The 16,600-nt window shown below is 55.6% G+C and overlaps 1 protein-coding gene across 1 annotated transcript; it reads left to right on the plus strand.

The window, feature by feature from the left end:
• The first annotated feature begins 7,878 nt into the window (after positions 1-7,878).
• LOC119035590 (spondin-2) lies at positions 7,879-12,205 on the plus strand. Its single transcript, XM_037126984.2, has 6 exons — positions 7,879-8,123; positions 8,538-8,763; positions 9,056-9,279; positions 9,356-9,547; positions 9,896-10,070; positions 11,450-12,205. The coding sequence occupies exons 2-6, from the start codon at positions 8,541-8,543 to the stop codon at positions 11,632-11,634; spliced, it is 999 nt and encodes a 332-aa protein (XP_036982879.2). The 5' UTR covers positions 7,879-8,123; positions 8,538-8,540; the 3' UTR covers positions 11,635-12,205.
• Positions 12,206-16,600: the final 4,395 nt, after the last annotated feature.

A 16,600-nucleotide genomic window follows, 5' to 3' on the forward strand; every position in this document is an offset into this window, starting at 1 on the left:
TGTCCTCTCACGGTCAGAGGCCATGCCCCTTGTGCCGACAGGCACAGGAATCGCTGTGTGAAGACCTGGTGACAGGTCCTGGAGGTTGGCCGTGTGGGCCTGGAGCTGGCTGGAAGCAAACGGAGATGTGGGTGGGCGATCACTCTGGCTGCCACATAGAAGGAGCACAGCCCAGCTTCCCCAGGGCCTTCACAGGATGGCACTGTCCTGACTCTTTTCCTGGCTCCACCTGACTCTGCAGATCCTGCCATCCCTGCTTCAGAGGCCCATGGAGGCTGAGGCTGCCTACCCTCCCCCTTACCCACCATGCAATTCCCCAGCACAACTTCTGCCTTCTCAAGTCCAGACCGTGAAGCCTCGTGTAGACAGGAGCCTGGTGCCCAGCAAAGGCTCAGCTGGGGTTGTCTCGAGAAGCAGCCTTCTCCTACTAGGAGTCAGAGAGGCCAGGAGATTCCAGCTAATAACTCACCAGCTGTGTGGCCTTAGGAGGTTACTTGGCTTCTCTGGGCCTCAGCTCCTCCTCCTCTGCAGCACGGGTCTGACAGCGTGTCTCTAAAGGGCCATGTGCGCTGTCTCACCCCTCGCGTCTACTGTTACACCGTGAAAGAAGCCACAGGCTGGGTCCCACCACACCAGTGACCTGATGCGCCTGAGAAAGCCCGAGGTGGGCTGCGGGAGGCGAAGCTGCGAGTGCCGGTGGAGGGCTCACCGGTGCTATACCCTCCATGTGGGCCTCAACTCTCCCCTCCCCTCCCCTTCACAACTCTGTAAGCCCTCTGGGTGCACAGGGCAGCCAGGCCAGGGAAAAGCTACGCACTTGCTGATGGAAAGAGCACGTTACTTCAAGAGAGAAAACATCAACAAGGCCTGGAGTTGTCATCCGAAACTCTGGCCAGAGGACAGTGCAATGCCATCTGTGGGCCAGAGGGGCCCTCTGCCCCAAGGCAGCCCAGCTCAGCCCAGCAGCAGTCACTGGCAGCACAGAGGAATTAGTGCTCACATCCCCCACGTCCCCCAGGCAAGAAGAACACCAGGAAGAGGCCAGTGAGCTGACCGCAGCTCAGAGACAGGCTGCAGGACTGACGTCAAGGTGAGACTGAGCGCCAAGGAAATAGGAGGGTGAGGAGCGTGTGCTATTTCTGTGTGTGAAATAGTTAACGGCTGAGCTGTGGGTCATGAACGTCTGTGTGCCAAATACAGACGCCACACTCATAAAGCCAAGGTGAAGGTCAGGCCAGAGCCAACCAGTGCAGACCCAGGGACTCTCCCTGGGTCTCCTCACAGCCAGGCCCCTGGCAACTGAGCAACACAGAAACACAAAGAGACGTGGATGCAGATACTGATCTTCACATTCCTCAGAGGGAAAACGTAGTATTTTCTATTAGGCCACGATGTTATATACTTAATCTAAAAAAGTATATTAATGAAAATGATCTTATTCTAATCCAATAAAATTTTAAATAACAAAAAATGTGGTACACACGTCCCCCATATTAAGTCGGTAACTAAGAGACACATTCCACACTAAGCCTTCAATAAAACAGGAAACCATATCTGAACATGCGAGCTTTCCGAAAAGCCACAAAAATGTAAACACGTCTCAGCTGAGCCAGGGGCTCAATGACACGTTCTCAGAAGCTCAGGGAAAGGAGCAGCAGGAAGGGACTGTGTGCCCACTGTAGAAAGTCAGAGTGAGGACAATAAAAAAACGCTTTGAAAAGTAGAAAGGGAATAATGAAGATAAAACTAGAAATTAAGCAGAAAACAAGTAACTAAAAGGAGAAATGATAGTGTTCTTTATAAAAGCAAATCAGAGAGACACCCCTTGCCCTGCTGTGGATGGTTAAACAATGGCAGAGTCTATTGAGAATCTGTGTGTGTTGGAATTTGGAGACCCAACTGTGACTAGGAATGACAAATGCCCACGGAGAGAAAGGACAGAGAGAATGCCACAGTACCACAGCTTGAAAACCTGGGGCAACCCTTTGAAAATCAAGGGCAAACAGGTCATTTTATAGTGAGTATCAATTGCCAAAATAACCAAACAGGGGAAACATGAACAGGCAAACACAAGAAACTGAAAAGGGGACTGATGGTGGATGAGTAAAGGAAGCTCCGCAAGCAGATGTTTACAATGTAAGGTGACGATCTAACCCTAAACTGGAAGAGAAGTTATTCCAGTGTTACTTTAACTTTTCCAAGACAAATTTAAAAAGACAAAATACTTTTTAATTAATCTCAGGAAACTAGTACAATTTAATACAAAAACCACTGATAAGTATGACTTATAAATGAAGACGAGGGAAAAGATAAGGACAAAATGAGCAAAGAACCAGGCAGACACTTGCAGGTCTGCCCGCCAGGACTCCACAGGTCTGCACAGGTCCAAGGGCTGCTCCGTGACGGACTGACCTGACTTCAGAAACGGCACAGAAGCTCCGAACCAAACCCCTAAGTGCTGACAAGCAATGTGACAAAACTCAGCAGTCAGTCAGTGATACAAACTGAAATGGAGAAAGAAGTGACTCTGCATACGACAGGGGCCGAGGTCCTTCTGCACAGAAACACAAAACTGTTCCAAGGAAATCAAATAAATGAAATAAACATCAAGAAACAATGGATAAACTTTCTGTGCTGATGGCATGATTGCAAACCTAGACACTTCCCTTGACCCTAATTAAGTTAAAAACCAATGGGAAAATCTGACACGAGATGAACATACAAACATGAGTCACTCCCTACCACTCCGGCACCAGGCTCCCAGCAAACTGAAGCAACAAAGACACGTGTGCACAGCGGTGACTGCGCAGTGGGGGGGCAGAGGGGCTGTGACCAGCAGCCCCAACAATAGGGAGACGCCAAGGCCAGAGGCATCCCTAGTTCCTGCGCCCAGTAGCCGCTCTGCTCCCATGGCTCAGGTGCAGTGCCCTCCACCCGCCTCGCCTGCACCTCTAAGGGTTCAGAAGCACCCCACCCGGCCTGCCAGAGGGTGAAGCAGTGAAGAACGGGAGGGAGTGGCTGCCCCTTCTCCAAGGCCGCATCTTGAAAGTGGCCCACGCCACCCTGAGTGTCTTCTCTCAGGGAAAAAGCTTCCATACTGGCGAGCTCTGAATTGAGTCTACATACAGGCAGGCATGCACGTGGGGTCTTCCCAGAAACCGCCAGACGGGCCAGACAACTTTCCGGCAAGGCTTCTTTGAAAGAGTTCCAGCCCAATTCTGTTCCAGGCAGGGACAGACAGGCTGTTGGTGTTCACCGTGAATGTGTGCTGTGGATTTCCAAGGCTTCTGCAGAGCTGGATAGTGAGGATGAGCGTAGGGGAAATCCACACACCCCATAGCCGGTGAGGATGGGGAGAAACTGGACCTTTGTGCACTGTGGGCAGGAATGTGCGACAGCACAGTCACTGTGGAAAAGTGCAGGGTCCTCAGAAAACTAGAAGTACAAGTGCTGCATTAGAGAGAAAACACAGCATTCTCACCTCTGGGTACTCACCCAAAAGACGGCAGGCAGGGACTCAAACAGGTGTCTGCACAGCCACGCTCGCAGCAGCGCTATTCACGACAGACACAACGTGGAATCCACCCAAGTGTCAGTGGGCGAATGAATAGATAAGCAAGATGTGGTCCATGCATACAATGAGATATTATTCAGCCTCAGGAAGGAAGGAAATTCTGGCACATGCCACCACATGGGTGAACCTTGAAGATATTACTCTAAGGCTTCCAGTCACAAAGGACGAATACTGCTGATTTCACTTACGTGAAGTCTGTAGGGCTGCCAATTTCATAAAGAAAGGAGGATGGTGGGAGCCAGGGGCTGCGGGTAGAGGCAAGGGGTGGGTGTTCAGTGGGGACAGTTTCAGCTTCACAAGATGAAGACGGGAGGATGGGTGGTGGGAATGGCTGCCCGAAAGCATGGGCGCATCGACACTGCCGAGCTGTGCACTTGGAAATGGCTAAACTGGGGAAGAAAAACAAACAAACAAAAACACCTCACAACTGGCTGCTCTGTTCTTAGCAAGATTCAGACAGTTTTCTTGGTAAAAACCAAAAATCCTCTCTAAAAATGCAGCAAGCCTTTGGTTAATCGTATACAGCGGGTCCTGAGTCAAAGTTGGTTGTTCAAGTTGTTTTGTTAGAACGTAACGACATGCCTGCGAGAGAACTCACCCTTGTTTAACATCAGTGAGCCTGGGGTACAACTGGTTTTGTCTTTGCTTAAACCTGTAGAACCTATGGTGACGTTGAGGACTCACTGTACTGAGAAAGTTGATTTTCATTATTTCTGCCTGTTCTCTCTTTTATGAAGGACGGCATTTTCAGAACTCCTGGCTTCTCAACTGGGTGAAGATGCAGTGGTGACGGTGGCTGGGCAGAGACAGCTCTGTGTTCCTGGGAGGCCGCTGCACAGAGGCAGGCAGAGTTGCATTCACAGCCAGAGAGGCACGTGGGCCAGGTCTGCGGCTCTGCAGTTTGGCCCCGCCTCTTTGGAAAAGTGGAGCTGGAGATCAGCGCCATGCTTGGCCAGAGTCTGGGTCCTCTGACCCCAGCATGGTTGAAGGGGTCATGTTTACAGAGCAATCTTGCAGGCAAGGCCTCCACTGGGTATGAACTCTGGAGTGAGAGGAGAAGGGGTGTGGGTGGCATGGATATGGGGTGCCCTTGCTCAGCATCTCTCTGATCCTAGACAGCAGAGGCTGCAAAGCTAAGCCCAGGACCCAGGATTCCCGATGGGTCAGAAGTGCTCAGAGAAAAACCTGAGTCCAGTGGAGCTGACCTGGGAGCTGGAGGGAGGTTGGTAGGTTCCCGGGCAGCTGGTGGCTTTGGAAGCTCAGCCCAGTCTGTCCAGCCCCCCACAACTCTGCAAGCAGCTTACATGTGAGGCAAACACCTCTGCCTACACTAGGAGAGCTCCTGGTGTGACCAGGCACTCCTCTGGCCAGGGACTCTGGAGGTCTCCCTGAGACCTGTGAGGGAGGATGCAGTGGAGACTCCTTTGGGTGAGGAAACTGAGAGTGCCCCACCTCTGTGGGCACAGGAAGAGTAGCTGAGATGGAGGGGGGGCTAAGGCCAAGGCTGGGAAGCATAGCCTGCAGGACTGGAGCAGCCCTTGGGAAAGCTGTGTGCTGTCTGCGGTGTCTGGAAGGAACATCCCTGGTAAATGTCTGCTGAGTGTGTGAGTGAGCAGACAAATGGGTGCTTGTGTAGCTGGCAGGTCCCCTTGGGAAGCCAGACACCAGGCCTGAGTCTGTACACTTGGGAGGAGCCAGCCTGTCCCCATGCCCAAGCCAGTCTCAGGCAGTGCCCTGAAAAGAGCCCTTGTTAGTCAGACCTAGAAGGGCCTTTGGCCAGAACCCAAACAGAGAGGTAAGCAAGGTTTCCCTAGTCCAGCTGGAAGCTGAGCCCCCTGAGGCATCCTGGGTCCTAGGCTCCATGGCAGGGCCACAACACAGAGCTCCCCCAGAGCCCCCTGTATGGTAGGCCCCTCCTCAGCGACTCACGAACTCCAGCTCCTGGATGCCGCACAGCCCTGAGGCTAGTCTGAGCAGCACACCCCCCACTTCCCCCTTGGGAAGGACTTCACAGCTGCCCCACACCCACCATGGCAGCACCCCTGGGTTAAAGACACCTTTTAAAACTACAAATGTCCCTTGAGGCAGTTCCCGCAGAGCTCACCCTGTGCTCACACTCATGTGAGCTGCAGTAGGTGCTGGGGTCGGGGTCTGGGGTCTGGGGAGAAGGGGATGCCTGCTGCAGCTGTTAGAACCGTGGGGGAGCGGTGCAGGTAGGGAGAGTTGGGGTGAGGAGTCCTGGCCTACGGTCACACCTGGAGCCTCATTCTCCTACAAACACCTCAGGGGTGACTGACCACAGAGTGACTTACAGTAAAGGACCCTTGCATCAGTGTCACCAGTTCACAACGCACTGAATAGCGGAGTTCCATTTACAAAACACATGCTGTCCATCCACAGTTCCTTTGCCCAGAGCCTTGGGGAACAGGACTTTTGTCTACTGAGGTCACTTCTGTGTCCATGCTGCTCAGCCCAAAAGGTGCTCAACTTAATCCTCAGCAGGAGCAGAATGTAGCACCTTGGTTTGCAAGGGGGAGCCCAAGGGTCAGTGGTCAGCAGCAGAGTCCAGGAATCACGGAGTGAGCCTATTCCCTACCAGCCGGGCTCCCCACCTGAGGCCCGGCCCAGACCAGAGGGCCACAGGGAACCTGTCCCAGGGTCTTTCTCTGTGCCCCTTTCTGAGCACAGTGAATAATTGGGTCCCTTCCCCATCCCACTGTGTCCCAAGGTCAAGGCATGACCTTGAGGAGGGGCATTCCACCAGGAAGGGAAGCCCTGGCCACCCTCCTCCCAGGGCCCTCTCCACCACTTGTCTCTTGGTCCCCCCTGGCAGTACATCCCAGGTGGGGCCCCAAAGAGCTGCAGAGCCTTTCCATGTGGGTGTGGGAGCTGGCGGAGCAGCCTCCTGATGATGTTGGGCTACCTTCCTGCTGTCCTGGGCCTCCTGTAAAACTGGGAGAGCCACTGAGCAGCCGCTGAGACCTGGATGGAGCCCGAGTGAATGCAGAGAGAGGGAATGAGGTGTGCCAGGCACTCTGCTTCTGTCCTCAAACCCTGGACCCCCGCTTCTCCAAAGAGAACAAGACAAGAGCTGGAAGACGCCATTTGCTGCTTGATCGCACTCCTGCTGGTGGGCGGGGTTTCCCAGAGCCGGGGGCACATCCACACGACCTACCGGCCACGAGAGCACAGCCCTTCCCCAGCGAGGGCCGCACAGACGGCGACCAGCACCACACACCTGTCTGACAGGAACGGGAGAAGGGAGAGATGGGCTCGCGGGCAAAGCCAGGCCACTTTTCTCACAAAGGTCTTCTTTTGGAAAAATGTACCTGTTTTTGTAAAACATGCTATTTCTGTTCCCATGTGGCAGGTTTGCTCTCATTATTTTTAAGGGAGTTGAGTGTTCTGGATGGTGCTGCGTAACTCACGCAAACAAAGGTTCTGGGCATGAGGGTCCTCCGTCCACGTCTGAGAGCCGAGGAGTCAGGCTGTGTTTGCCCAAGGGCCCGTAGCGTCAACATGCCCCCAGTCATTTCTCTGAGCCTGTGCTGCCGATCTGAAACACAGGTGACAGCACTCACTTTGTTTGCATTCTATTCTGGTTGATTCTATTTATTTTTTCTCTGGTTTTGAACACACCAAACACAAACACGGCTCCAAAAGTCAGAATGCTTCTGTTTAATGCCTCCCTGGGGGGTTCTGAAGAGCAAGACCACCCTTTATCCTTCCTCCTAGTTCCCAGACCTCGTGACTCAGGTTCCAGGAACATGTTCCTGACAGTGAGCAGTGACAGACTGCAGAATCTGTCGGTAGTGTCCTGCGTGCCAAGCACTCTTGACACGGTGTGCCTCAGAGGGAAGTGGGTCCAGGACCGTGGCCTCCTGCTCTAAGGGAGCCTGGCAGTCTTTCAGGAGCGAGTTCATTGGGGGTGGGGCAGCCTTTCTGGGGCTCATCCCTGAGCACTGGCCACAGAGTTCGGACCCCCTCAGAGGCTGGCGGCAGCAGCCCTGGCCAGCAGTGTGGCTGGCATGTCTCTGTGCGGCACTGTGCTTTGAAGGAGGCAGCTGTGTTCGAAGCAACCAGAGCCCTGAGGCCCCACTTCCCAGCTGGGCTCCAACACTCACGCTACCGTCAGGCTGCGACTGTGGCTGTAACCCGCTGGCTTTGGCACCACCTCCAGGGAGACACTAGGAAGGCCTGATGGGAAAGCAGAGCAGGAGGGAGAGGAGAGGGAGGCGTGGGCGGGAGGGAGGAAAGACAAAGAAAGGGGTGCGGCGGCTGGCAGACACCCGACCAGGGAGGAGAGTGACCTCAGCGCTGGAGAAGCCTCTGCTCAGCCTCAGACGCAGGACGGCCGGGCAGCTCCAGGGCACCAAAGTCCCTCTCTCTCTCCAACATCCTACTGTCCGCGCTCTGCAGGCCACAGGGGAGGACCTGGGGTCTCCTTGACCAGCGGGGTGTCATCCTCAGCACAAACTAGAGCTCTGGGCTCTTGCTGGGACCGTCCCAGGCCACAGCCCAGCTGCCTGGTTTCCTGCTGCTCCACTGGGTGAGTACGTGTGTGCACCTCTGTCCCCAACCCCTATATCACCTGGGCCTTCTGGCACTTTGCCCCGCCAAGAAACCATGTAGTCCTGGGCATAATGAGTCCGTAAGTTTGCCCTCCAGAGTCTAGGTTTCCTCGGATGGCGGTGCCAGAATTGTGCTACCGGGGATGCCGTGCCTGGGCACCAAGGCCCTAAACCTGCTGGGCACCCTGGGGTTCTAGAGACATGCCTGCAAGTCTAGCTGTAACCTGACCAGTTCCACTTTCCGGAATGGAGATCAGGCCCAGCCTGAGCCCAGAGGTGGAGCAGGGAAGGGATATTCAGGGGCTGCCCCCCAGGTCCCTGGCCGGCAGGCACACTGTAGGGTGTCTGGGGACCAGTGGTGTCAGCACATGGCCCTCTCCCTCCCCCCCTAGGTGATGGGAATGCAGACCCTGGCCACCACCCAGGGCAGGGCCCTCTGGGCTCTCCTCCTGGCCACACTCAGCTCTGTGGCTGGCCAGCCGCTAAGAGGAGACTCCATGTGTACAGCCCGACCCCTGGCCAAGTACAGCATCACCTTCACGGGCAAATGGAGCCAGACGGCCTTTCCCAAGCAGTACCCACTCTATCGGCCACCTGCACAGTGGTCTTCCCTGCTGGGTAAGCACAGCCCCAGCCACCTGATAGCGGCACCACACTTCAGCTTGGAGGCCCCCTTATCCAATTCACTTCAGTGCAAGAAATATTTGCTGGGCACCTACTGCATGCTGGTCAGTGATTACCCGGGCTCTGGGGTGGGCAGGAGGCCAGAGTTGTGGGGAGGGCTTCTGAACACTGGTCACATCAGCAAGATGCCTGGGCAGCATGAGGCCACAGGACATCCACATGTAATGGGTGGGGAGGCGGGGTGTGTCCACTCAGGATGGCTGCTCACACGACAAGGGGCCCGCAGGGGCAGCACACAGCTCCGACTACAGCATGTGGCGGGAGAGCCAGTATGCCAGCAATGGGCTGAGGGACTTCGCAGAGCGTGGCGAGGCCTGGGCCCTGATGAAGGAGATCGAGGCAGCTGGGGAGAAGCTACAGAGTGTGCACGAGGTGTTCTCAGCACCTGCCGTGCCCAGCGGCACAGGACAGACCTCCACGGAGTTTGAGGCCCATGCCAGGCACTCGCTCGTGAGTAGCAGATGGCGGGAGGGTGGGCAGAGGCATGGGCCATGCTGGCCACCTTGCTGAGAGCCTGGTCCCCCAGGTGTCCTTTGTGGTCCGGATCGTGCCCAGCCCTGACTGGTTCGTGGGCATCGACAGTTTAAACCTGTGTGACGGGAACCACTGGAGGGAGCAGGTCACCATGGACCTTTATCCTCATGATGCTGGGACAGACAGTGGCTTCACCTTCTCCTCCCCCAACTTCGCAACCATCCCACAGGACACAGTGACCAAGGTGAGGGGACAATGGAAAGGCCACTCAGGGCAGCTCCCAATGCTCAACTTTGTCCCTTGTTTGGATGGCACCCCTTCTCTAGAGTCCCAGTGAGCAGGGGTGAGGCCCTGCTCAGGAGGGAGCTGGCTGTGCTATAGGATGGGGGACACAGCGGTGGCCTGGAGAAGGCTGGTCCCTTTCCCAGGCTGTGGGCCAGGCACCCCAGTGCATATGGAGGCCCAGGCTGGGATGTTTCCACACTGCCCTGCTGGCCTCCACTAGCTCTTGCCTGGGCCACGCACACAGCAGGTGCAGGGAGGCTCCTGGGTTCCCAGCCCATGCTGACATCCCTTTCCCCACCCCCCACAGATAACGTCCTCCTCTCCTAGCCACCCGGCAAACTCCTTCTATTACCCACGGCTGAAGGCCCTGCCCCCCATTGCCAGGGTGACCCTGGTACGTCTCCGGCAGAGCCCCAGAGCCTACGTTCCGCCGGCCATAGACCTGGCAGGCCAGAGCAACGAAATCGTGGACAGCCTCTCCGGTAAGCCCAGGTCCCACCCCCATGTGGCATCGTTCCCTGCCTTCAACAGTTCTAGGGCTAGGCAATCAGGCTCCAGGGAGCTGCCAAGTCCGCCACTGGTCAGTGTGTGCCAAGGCACCTGCTCGGCCTCCACTGCCACGGGCAGCTACCGATCCCCAGCCCCCTGCACCAGGCTCTTACTTCCTGGTCCTAGAATAACGTTGAAAGGGAGTGTCCCTAGAGGGACCATCTGTGAAGTGGCAGTACACCTGATATCCACCAATCTCCTGGAGGCCAAGCCAGTGGCCCACATGTGACCCCACAAGGGGCAATGGTCCAGGGACCAGGTCCTGTCACGTAGCCCCACAGTGTGCCCCTGCCGCAGCCCCAACTTGTCATCGAGATCACCCAATTCTAAACCAGGCTCTTTGGTGTGACATGTCCACCACCAGGCTGGGCCAGGCCACCAGGGTGTCAGGAAGGGAGTCAAACCAGCAAGAGGCCGCTGGTGCTCAGACAGCCTGGGGCCACACGAACCTGTGTCCCTGAGCAACTTCAGAAATGGGTTCGGTGCGAGACCTCGGAGATTCTGGGGACTCAAGCTATACAAGGTGACGTGGGCTCTAGGGATTCGGAGAGTTCTGTAAGGATGGCTAGAACTCTGGGAGCTTTGGCAGTTGGTTGACTCAAACTGTAAACTGTAAACTCTTGCCCAACACTTGTAAGTGACAGTTTTTACACATCTATGGTCCAGAAGTGAGGTGGGAAGGAGGCCCCAGCCTCCCATCAGAAGTGTGCCCACATGGCCTGTGTCACGGCTGACAGAAAGGGCTTCAACAAGTGGATTCCTCTGTGTCCTCCATGGCAAAGGGGATGGTGGGGGTGTTAGTTGAGGGAGCACTGCCCACCAGGGTGGGAACCTGTGTACCAGGTACTAGGCAAGCACGGGGGCTGAGCTCCTGGCACGGTCTGCTCCGAAGCACGACAGTGACTGGGTTTGTAGCAGGAAGGCGAGACCCTCGGCGTGGGCCTTGCTGCAGCGTGTTTCACAACAGGAGTACGCCCCTCGCTCCTCTGGGTGTGTGAACATGGCTGAGAGTCCCCTGGGGCACCCCCACCATGGCATCAGAGTTGGTCTCCAAAGCCCCACAAAGACTTGAGCACACAGCATCAGGCTCTTGGCATTGAAACACTAACTCAAATCATTTTAGTGGTTCCTTAGGAGGTGAGTTTGGTGGCATCTTCCTGTAGCCACCTCCGAGCCATGCCGAGAAAAGCAAGCGTTTCCTCTCCATTCCAAAGTTTGGAGCGGGTCTCATGGATGAACACAATCCAGGGGTCCCCTCTGCCACCAGCTCCTCCTCCACGTGGCTCACAGGTCTCTTCTGTGCTTGCTCCAGTTCCAGAAACGCCACTGGACTGCGAGGTCTCTCTTTGGTCATCCTGGGGGCTGTGCAGAGGTCCATGCGGGAAGCTGGGAGCCAAGACCAGGACACGCTATGTCCGTGTGCAGCCCGCCAACCATGGGGCACCCTGCCCTGAGCTGGAGGAGGAGGTGGAGTGCATTCCTGACAACTGTGTGTGAGCCTAGGCCCCACAGGCCCAGTTGTGGTGCTGGGGCCACACACTGAGCTGGCCAAGCTGGCAGCTTCATCACCTCTGAGCTCCACTGCTGACCGACCCTGCGCACAGACATGCTCACGGGCCACAGGGGATGTCATGAACAGGGGCTTCCTTTCTGCAAGTTGTCCCTTGAGGCACCTCGTCCTGAGGTGCACCCTCATGGAGACTCACAAGTCTGCTCTAAGTCAGGTCCAGTGTATTTATCACTGTGTGGGCCACTGTCCTCAATGCAGAGGATGTGAGCACAGAGCCTGGGAAGGTGCCCTACAGGACAGCCACACACCTCAGGTCCAGGAGCCCCTTGCCCCTTGCGCTGGCTGTGAAATACCTCGGTCCTGGTGCCCAGATGGCCACTGGCACAGGAGCCCTGCACCACACCTGCTGCTTGAAGCGAGGCTGCCACCAGATACCCGCTGCTCCTGGCATCCAAACAGGCCATACCATGGGAGATAAATAAAGGGGGCAGGCTGGGACACCTCACCTGGCACTGTCACATGACTGATCTGTGCACTTAAATAAAGACTATTTCCTGATGTTGGTGGCTATCGTCTCGCATTTCTCGAATGGGCACTGGGCGAGGGCAGAGTGAGCAGACACAGGGTTGCCCACCAGCCTCTGGTGTAGGGTCTTCCCACAGACTTCACGAAAGAGAACCTGGCACATGTCAGAATAGCGTAAAAATGGTGTGCAGACCCACTGCACACACCCAGCGCGCACCTGGCGGCTGCTGATGGGACAAGATCAGGGAGTGTAGATAGCACCCCAGGCTGCAGAGCACCAAGGCCCTGACCTCACAGACGATCCTGGCCCTTGTCTGAGGTCAGGATTCACAACCTCTTGTTTCCAGTATGGACCCTTCAGGGGCTCCTGTGTGAGCGGAGCAGAGGCTGGGCTGGGACCTCAGATGACAGCGGGAGATGGGACATTGTCAAGCCATTCTTCCTGTTGCTTAGGTTCCTACAGAATCAGATCCACCACCCTCCTCTGCCCTGCAGGCCCTGCTTTCTTGTCCATCCTGTGGCAACATGCCTGGAAAGGGTTCCCCAGGTCCTGGTTCCAGCCTCTGCCCTCCACGAAAGTTCCCCCTTCATGTTGTCGAGGGTCCAGTGCCCCACCTGCACCACTGCACCAGGGCCACATGCCTTGCCCATCCTCCTAGCTCTCTCAGAAACAGGGTTTTCAGCTCCCCTACCTGATGCATCAAGTTCCTTTGGCCCCCAGGCTCCCGCCCATCCCCCCACTGGCCGGGCGATGCCCTTCCCTTCCCTGACACGCCTCCCCGCAAACTCAGACTCCTCCATCTGCTACTGATGCTTCTTCGTTGGCCCCATTCCTCTCTGCCCAACAGATTCAGATCCCCAGTGGCTACTTTGACACTTGACCTTAGGAAGGAAGGAATGAAGGCAGTTGCCGGTGACCATTTCACCCATTGGGGGAGGGGGATGGGGGAGGCCCAATGAGTACCTTAAACACGCTGCTGCCTGGACCCGATGCTAAAACAGACTGGTGGCAGGCATTTCACCAGAGGAAGGGACTTTTCTTTGGAATGTTCTGGGCATGTAATCTTGGGCACAGTCCTAGGAGGGCCCAGGAAGAGCCTGCACTCCAGGTGCATGGCCCCTGCTGTCCTGCAAAGCATTGCACTGAGTCTGTCTGCTCATGGGTGCCCCTGCCCCAGGTGTAAGCCTTGAAGGATCCCACTGAGTGGCTTTAGGATACAGGGCACACGCATGATGAGAGCCACACAGCACAGCTCAGGCAAGTGGCAGAAACAGCAAATATTTGCTGAATGAGCAAGGAACTCAATACTCTTCATCTGTTTGCAGGAGCCTGGACAATGAGCACCTAAAATACTAGACAACATGAGATGTATCTCTTTTTAAAGTAAATAATGCACTGATGAAGTGGCAGAGGTGGGGAGTTTCTCCAAGGCCATAACGACAAGCAGCCCCTGGGTAAGTGGTACATGCAGGAGACAGACTCCACTCTGGATGCCCTGCTGACCTGGGGTATTGGAGGCCCTCACCTCGCAGGCACCACCCCCAGTGCAAGAGCATGTGAACAGCTGGTCCTACAAGGGTATAGCCTCTCTTGTACTTGGCTCTATAGAGAAGAAAAAAATAGTCCTTGAAAATTCCTGAATGCAAGCCCATGTTCACACATGGGATCTGAAAGCTCCTAGTTAAAAGTTTTGCTTGAAATTTCTGGGCTGGTGAGACCCCTGGAAGAAATGATCATTAAGTCCTCCCTGGAGACCCCAATGGATTTAGGACTCAAAGATTTCCACCGTGACATGAACTCACAATCAAAACCGACCAACACACAAGGAAATCAGCAGGACACCTCTAAGTCAGAGGAAACAGCAAACTACAAAGTCAGACCCAAGAAGCCACAGGTGCTGCAATCACCATGTGCAGGGTGTGACTGAGCATGCGCTGTATTAGTCAGCCTGAGCACAGACTCCAGAGCCCAGCACAGCAATGGCCACCGGTTCGAATGAGATCACACAGACTACACAATCCAGTCAAATGACACAGGACCACAGACACTGCGGTGGAGACTCCTGTGGACACCCATGTCCATGTGCCCCTCCTTCCTGGAACAAGGGGCAGGTGGGACCTTGGCAGGGGGCTGAAGTGACAAGTGTTATTTGGTGCCAGAACATTTACTGCAGACCCCAAAACACATGTCAACAGGGAGGTGCCTTCACAGACACCACCTGAGCCAACACTCTGCGACACCCGCCCTGGAGAGTACCTAGGACCTCAGCCCAGTTAGAAACAACCTCTGTGGTGCTGGTGATGCTGATGAAGGTGCTGGTGCTGGTGGTGGTGCAGCATGCTCTTTCAGGAGGGTGGCTGGGGTCACCCTCACTGATGAGCCCACCTCTGAGCAGAGCTCTGAATGAGAAGAGGGGAGTCTCTCTCTGGTGATGAGCATCCCAGCAGGGGAACAGCCAGAAGCATAGGCCCTGCTCTGCTGTGGGGACAGCTCGGAGATCTGTGTGACTGGCACAGAGTAGGGGTGGCCAGCAGGAGGCCTGGTCAGATGGGCTATGAGCTTCTCCCCCAGTGAGGTGAGGAGTGGGGTGGGGGTCATGGCAGGGCTGAGTGAGAGTGGCAGCTCCGGAGTATAAAGTATACAGTGTCAGCCTGTCATTCTGAGAGCTGAGTGCAGGGGTGGAGGCAGGGAGAGAGAGCAAGTTAGAGACCAGGGCACTAACTCACAGAAGCTTTCTAGAAGCGAGGCTCCTAGAGGCACGAGGACAGCAGTAGAAGTGAGTGAGTTCTGAGTTCGTGCCGACACAAAGGCCATCCAGACACACGCAGGCTGGTGTCCAACATGACTTCAGAGAAGTCGAAGCCGCCTTGTTCACAGCATCTAGTTCAGGAAGGTTCTGGCCATCCGGGTCATCCCAGGGAGAGTGAGGGGATGAGTGGGGACAGGCCCATTCCGGGGGCTCTGGTGGACTGTGTGGTGCCACCATACACTGAGTTGATGAGGAGCTCCGGGACAGAAGGGGTTGTTCTAGCACCTACACTCACCTGCGGCCTCTCACAAAGGCTGGAAACGTGCACTCGAGGTTCCCGGGGGTGGTGGCTGGGCCTGGCATTGGCAGGACCCAGAGTCAGCATGTTGCAGAGGCAGCGGCAGTGGTCTGCAGGGCCAGTGCTGGAGGAGGGGGGACCTTGGGCATGGTCCGCTGGGCTCAGCAACACCAAGCACATGACTGGGGGCAGGGTTGAGCAGCTGGTGGCACTGGGAGGGGGTGAAGGCAGTGGGTAGGACATTGAGAAGTAATGGGAGGGGCCTCCTGGCAGAGATGGTGGACCGCACACTCCCATCTCACCCCACTTCTGCCTGAATCCCACAGAAGCTACAGAAAAGGCTGTTTGGAGGACACACTCGGATGACTGCTTTGGACATAACGTCTGCCCCAAGGTCCTTTTCCACACACACAGCAGGCCCTCAACTCTGGGTGGGAACCCCGTCTGAGACACTGTCCTGTCCATGAGGCAGAGGTGAACTCTCACTTCCTCCCCCAACTTCCAAAAATAAGCAAACAAAAAAACTGAACTGGGGCTGGAGCAAAGTGGAGCTGGGATGAGGCCCAACTATGCGAGCAGCTGGGAAAGACAGGGCTCCCTGGGGGCTGCGGCTGAGCAGGGGCGGGCAGCAGAGTCCAGAAGACAAGCTGGCACCCCCTTGCTGAGCGGGCCCTCAAGGACAGTGGTGTCCCTCGTTATTGAGGAAGAACAGATTCAGTTCTCTCTGGAGGAAGCTCTTTCAATTCCCAATGTGGGACTCAGGCCTCCCACCCAATCAAAATCAAGCAATTAGTGCAATCCAAAAGTCACTAGTTAAACAAGAAAACAAGCCACTATAATTGATTGAATGTCGGCAGAAAAAAAAACAGCAGATTCAGAGGCCTGAGATAAGCAAGTTGTCAGAAAGGAACAGGCACGGCAGTGGCCAGGCAACAAGAGGTGTCAGGAATAAACGGGCACATTTGGGGAGGAAGACTGTGCATGGACAGGGCTCTCTCACTGCTGCAGGGAGAGTTACGGGGACTTTGCCCAGAGCACGCCCGGAGAGAGGCAAAAAGGCGGGACATTTCAAGAAGATATGGAAGATGACATGAGCAGTGTTAAAATGTTTTAAATTGGGCACTCTGAGGATTTAATAGGGATAATGGAGAGAGAAGGGAGTATTTAAATAGAATACAGTTCCGAAGTCACAGAACTGGCTAAAATAGAAAGGTGTCTTCAGAACCAGAATGCACATGATATCCCACACGGGACAGATAAAGGCCCCACAGCCGTGCATGTGACATGAGACTGCTTAGCACCAACCAGAGAGGAGACCTCTGAAGGGCCCAGAGGAGGGGCAGACCGCCCCCAAAGGAGCATCTAGTGGAAGGACGGCCA

The sequence above is a fragment of the Artibeus jamaicensis genome, unplaced genomic scaffold (assembly GCF_021234435.1).
Source record: "Artibeus jamaicensis isolate MK-2021 breed Jamaican fruit bat unplaced genomic scaffold, CSHL_Jam_final contig_76, whole genome shotgun sequence".
NCBI classification, from domain to species: domain Eukaryota; kingdom Metazoa; phylum Chordata; class Mammalia; order Chiroptera; family Phyllostomidae; genus Artibeus; species Artibeus jamaicensis.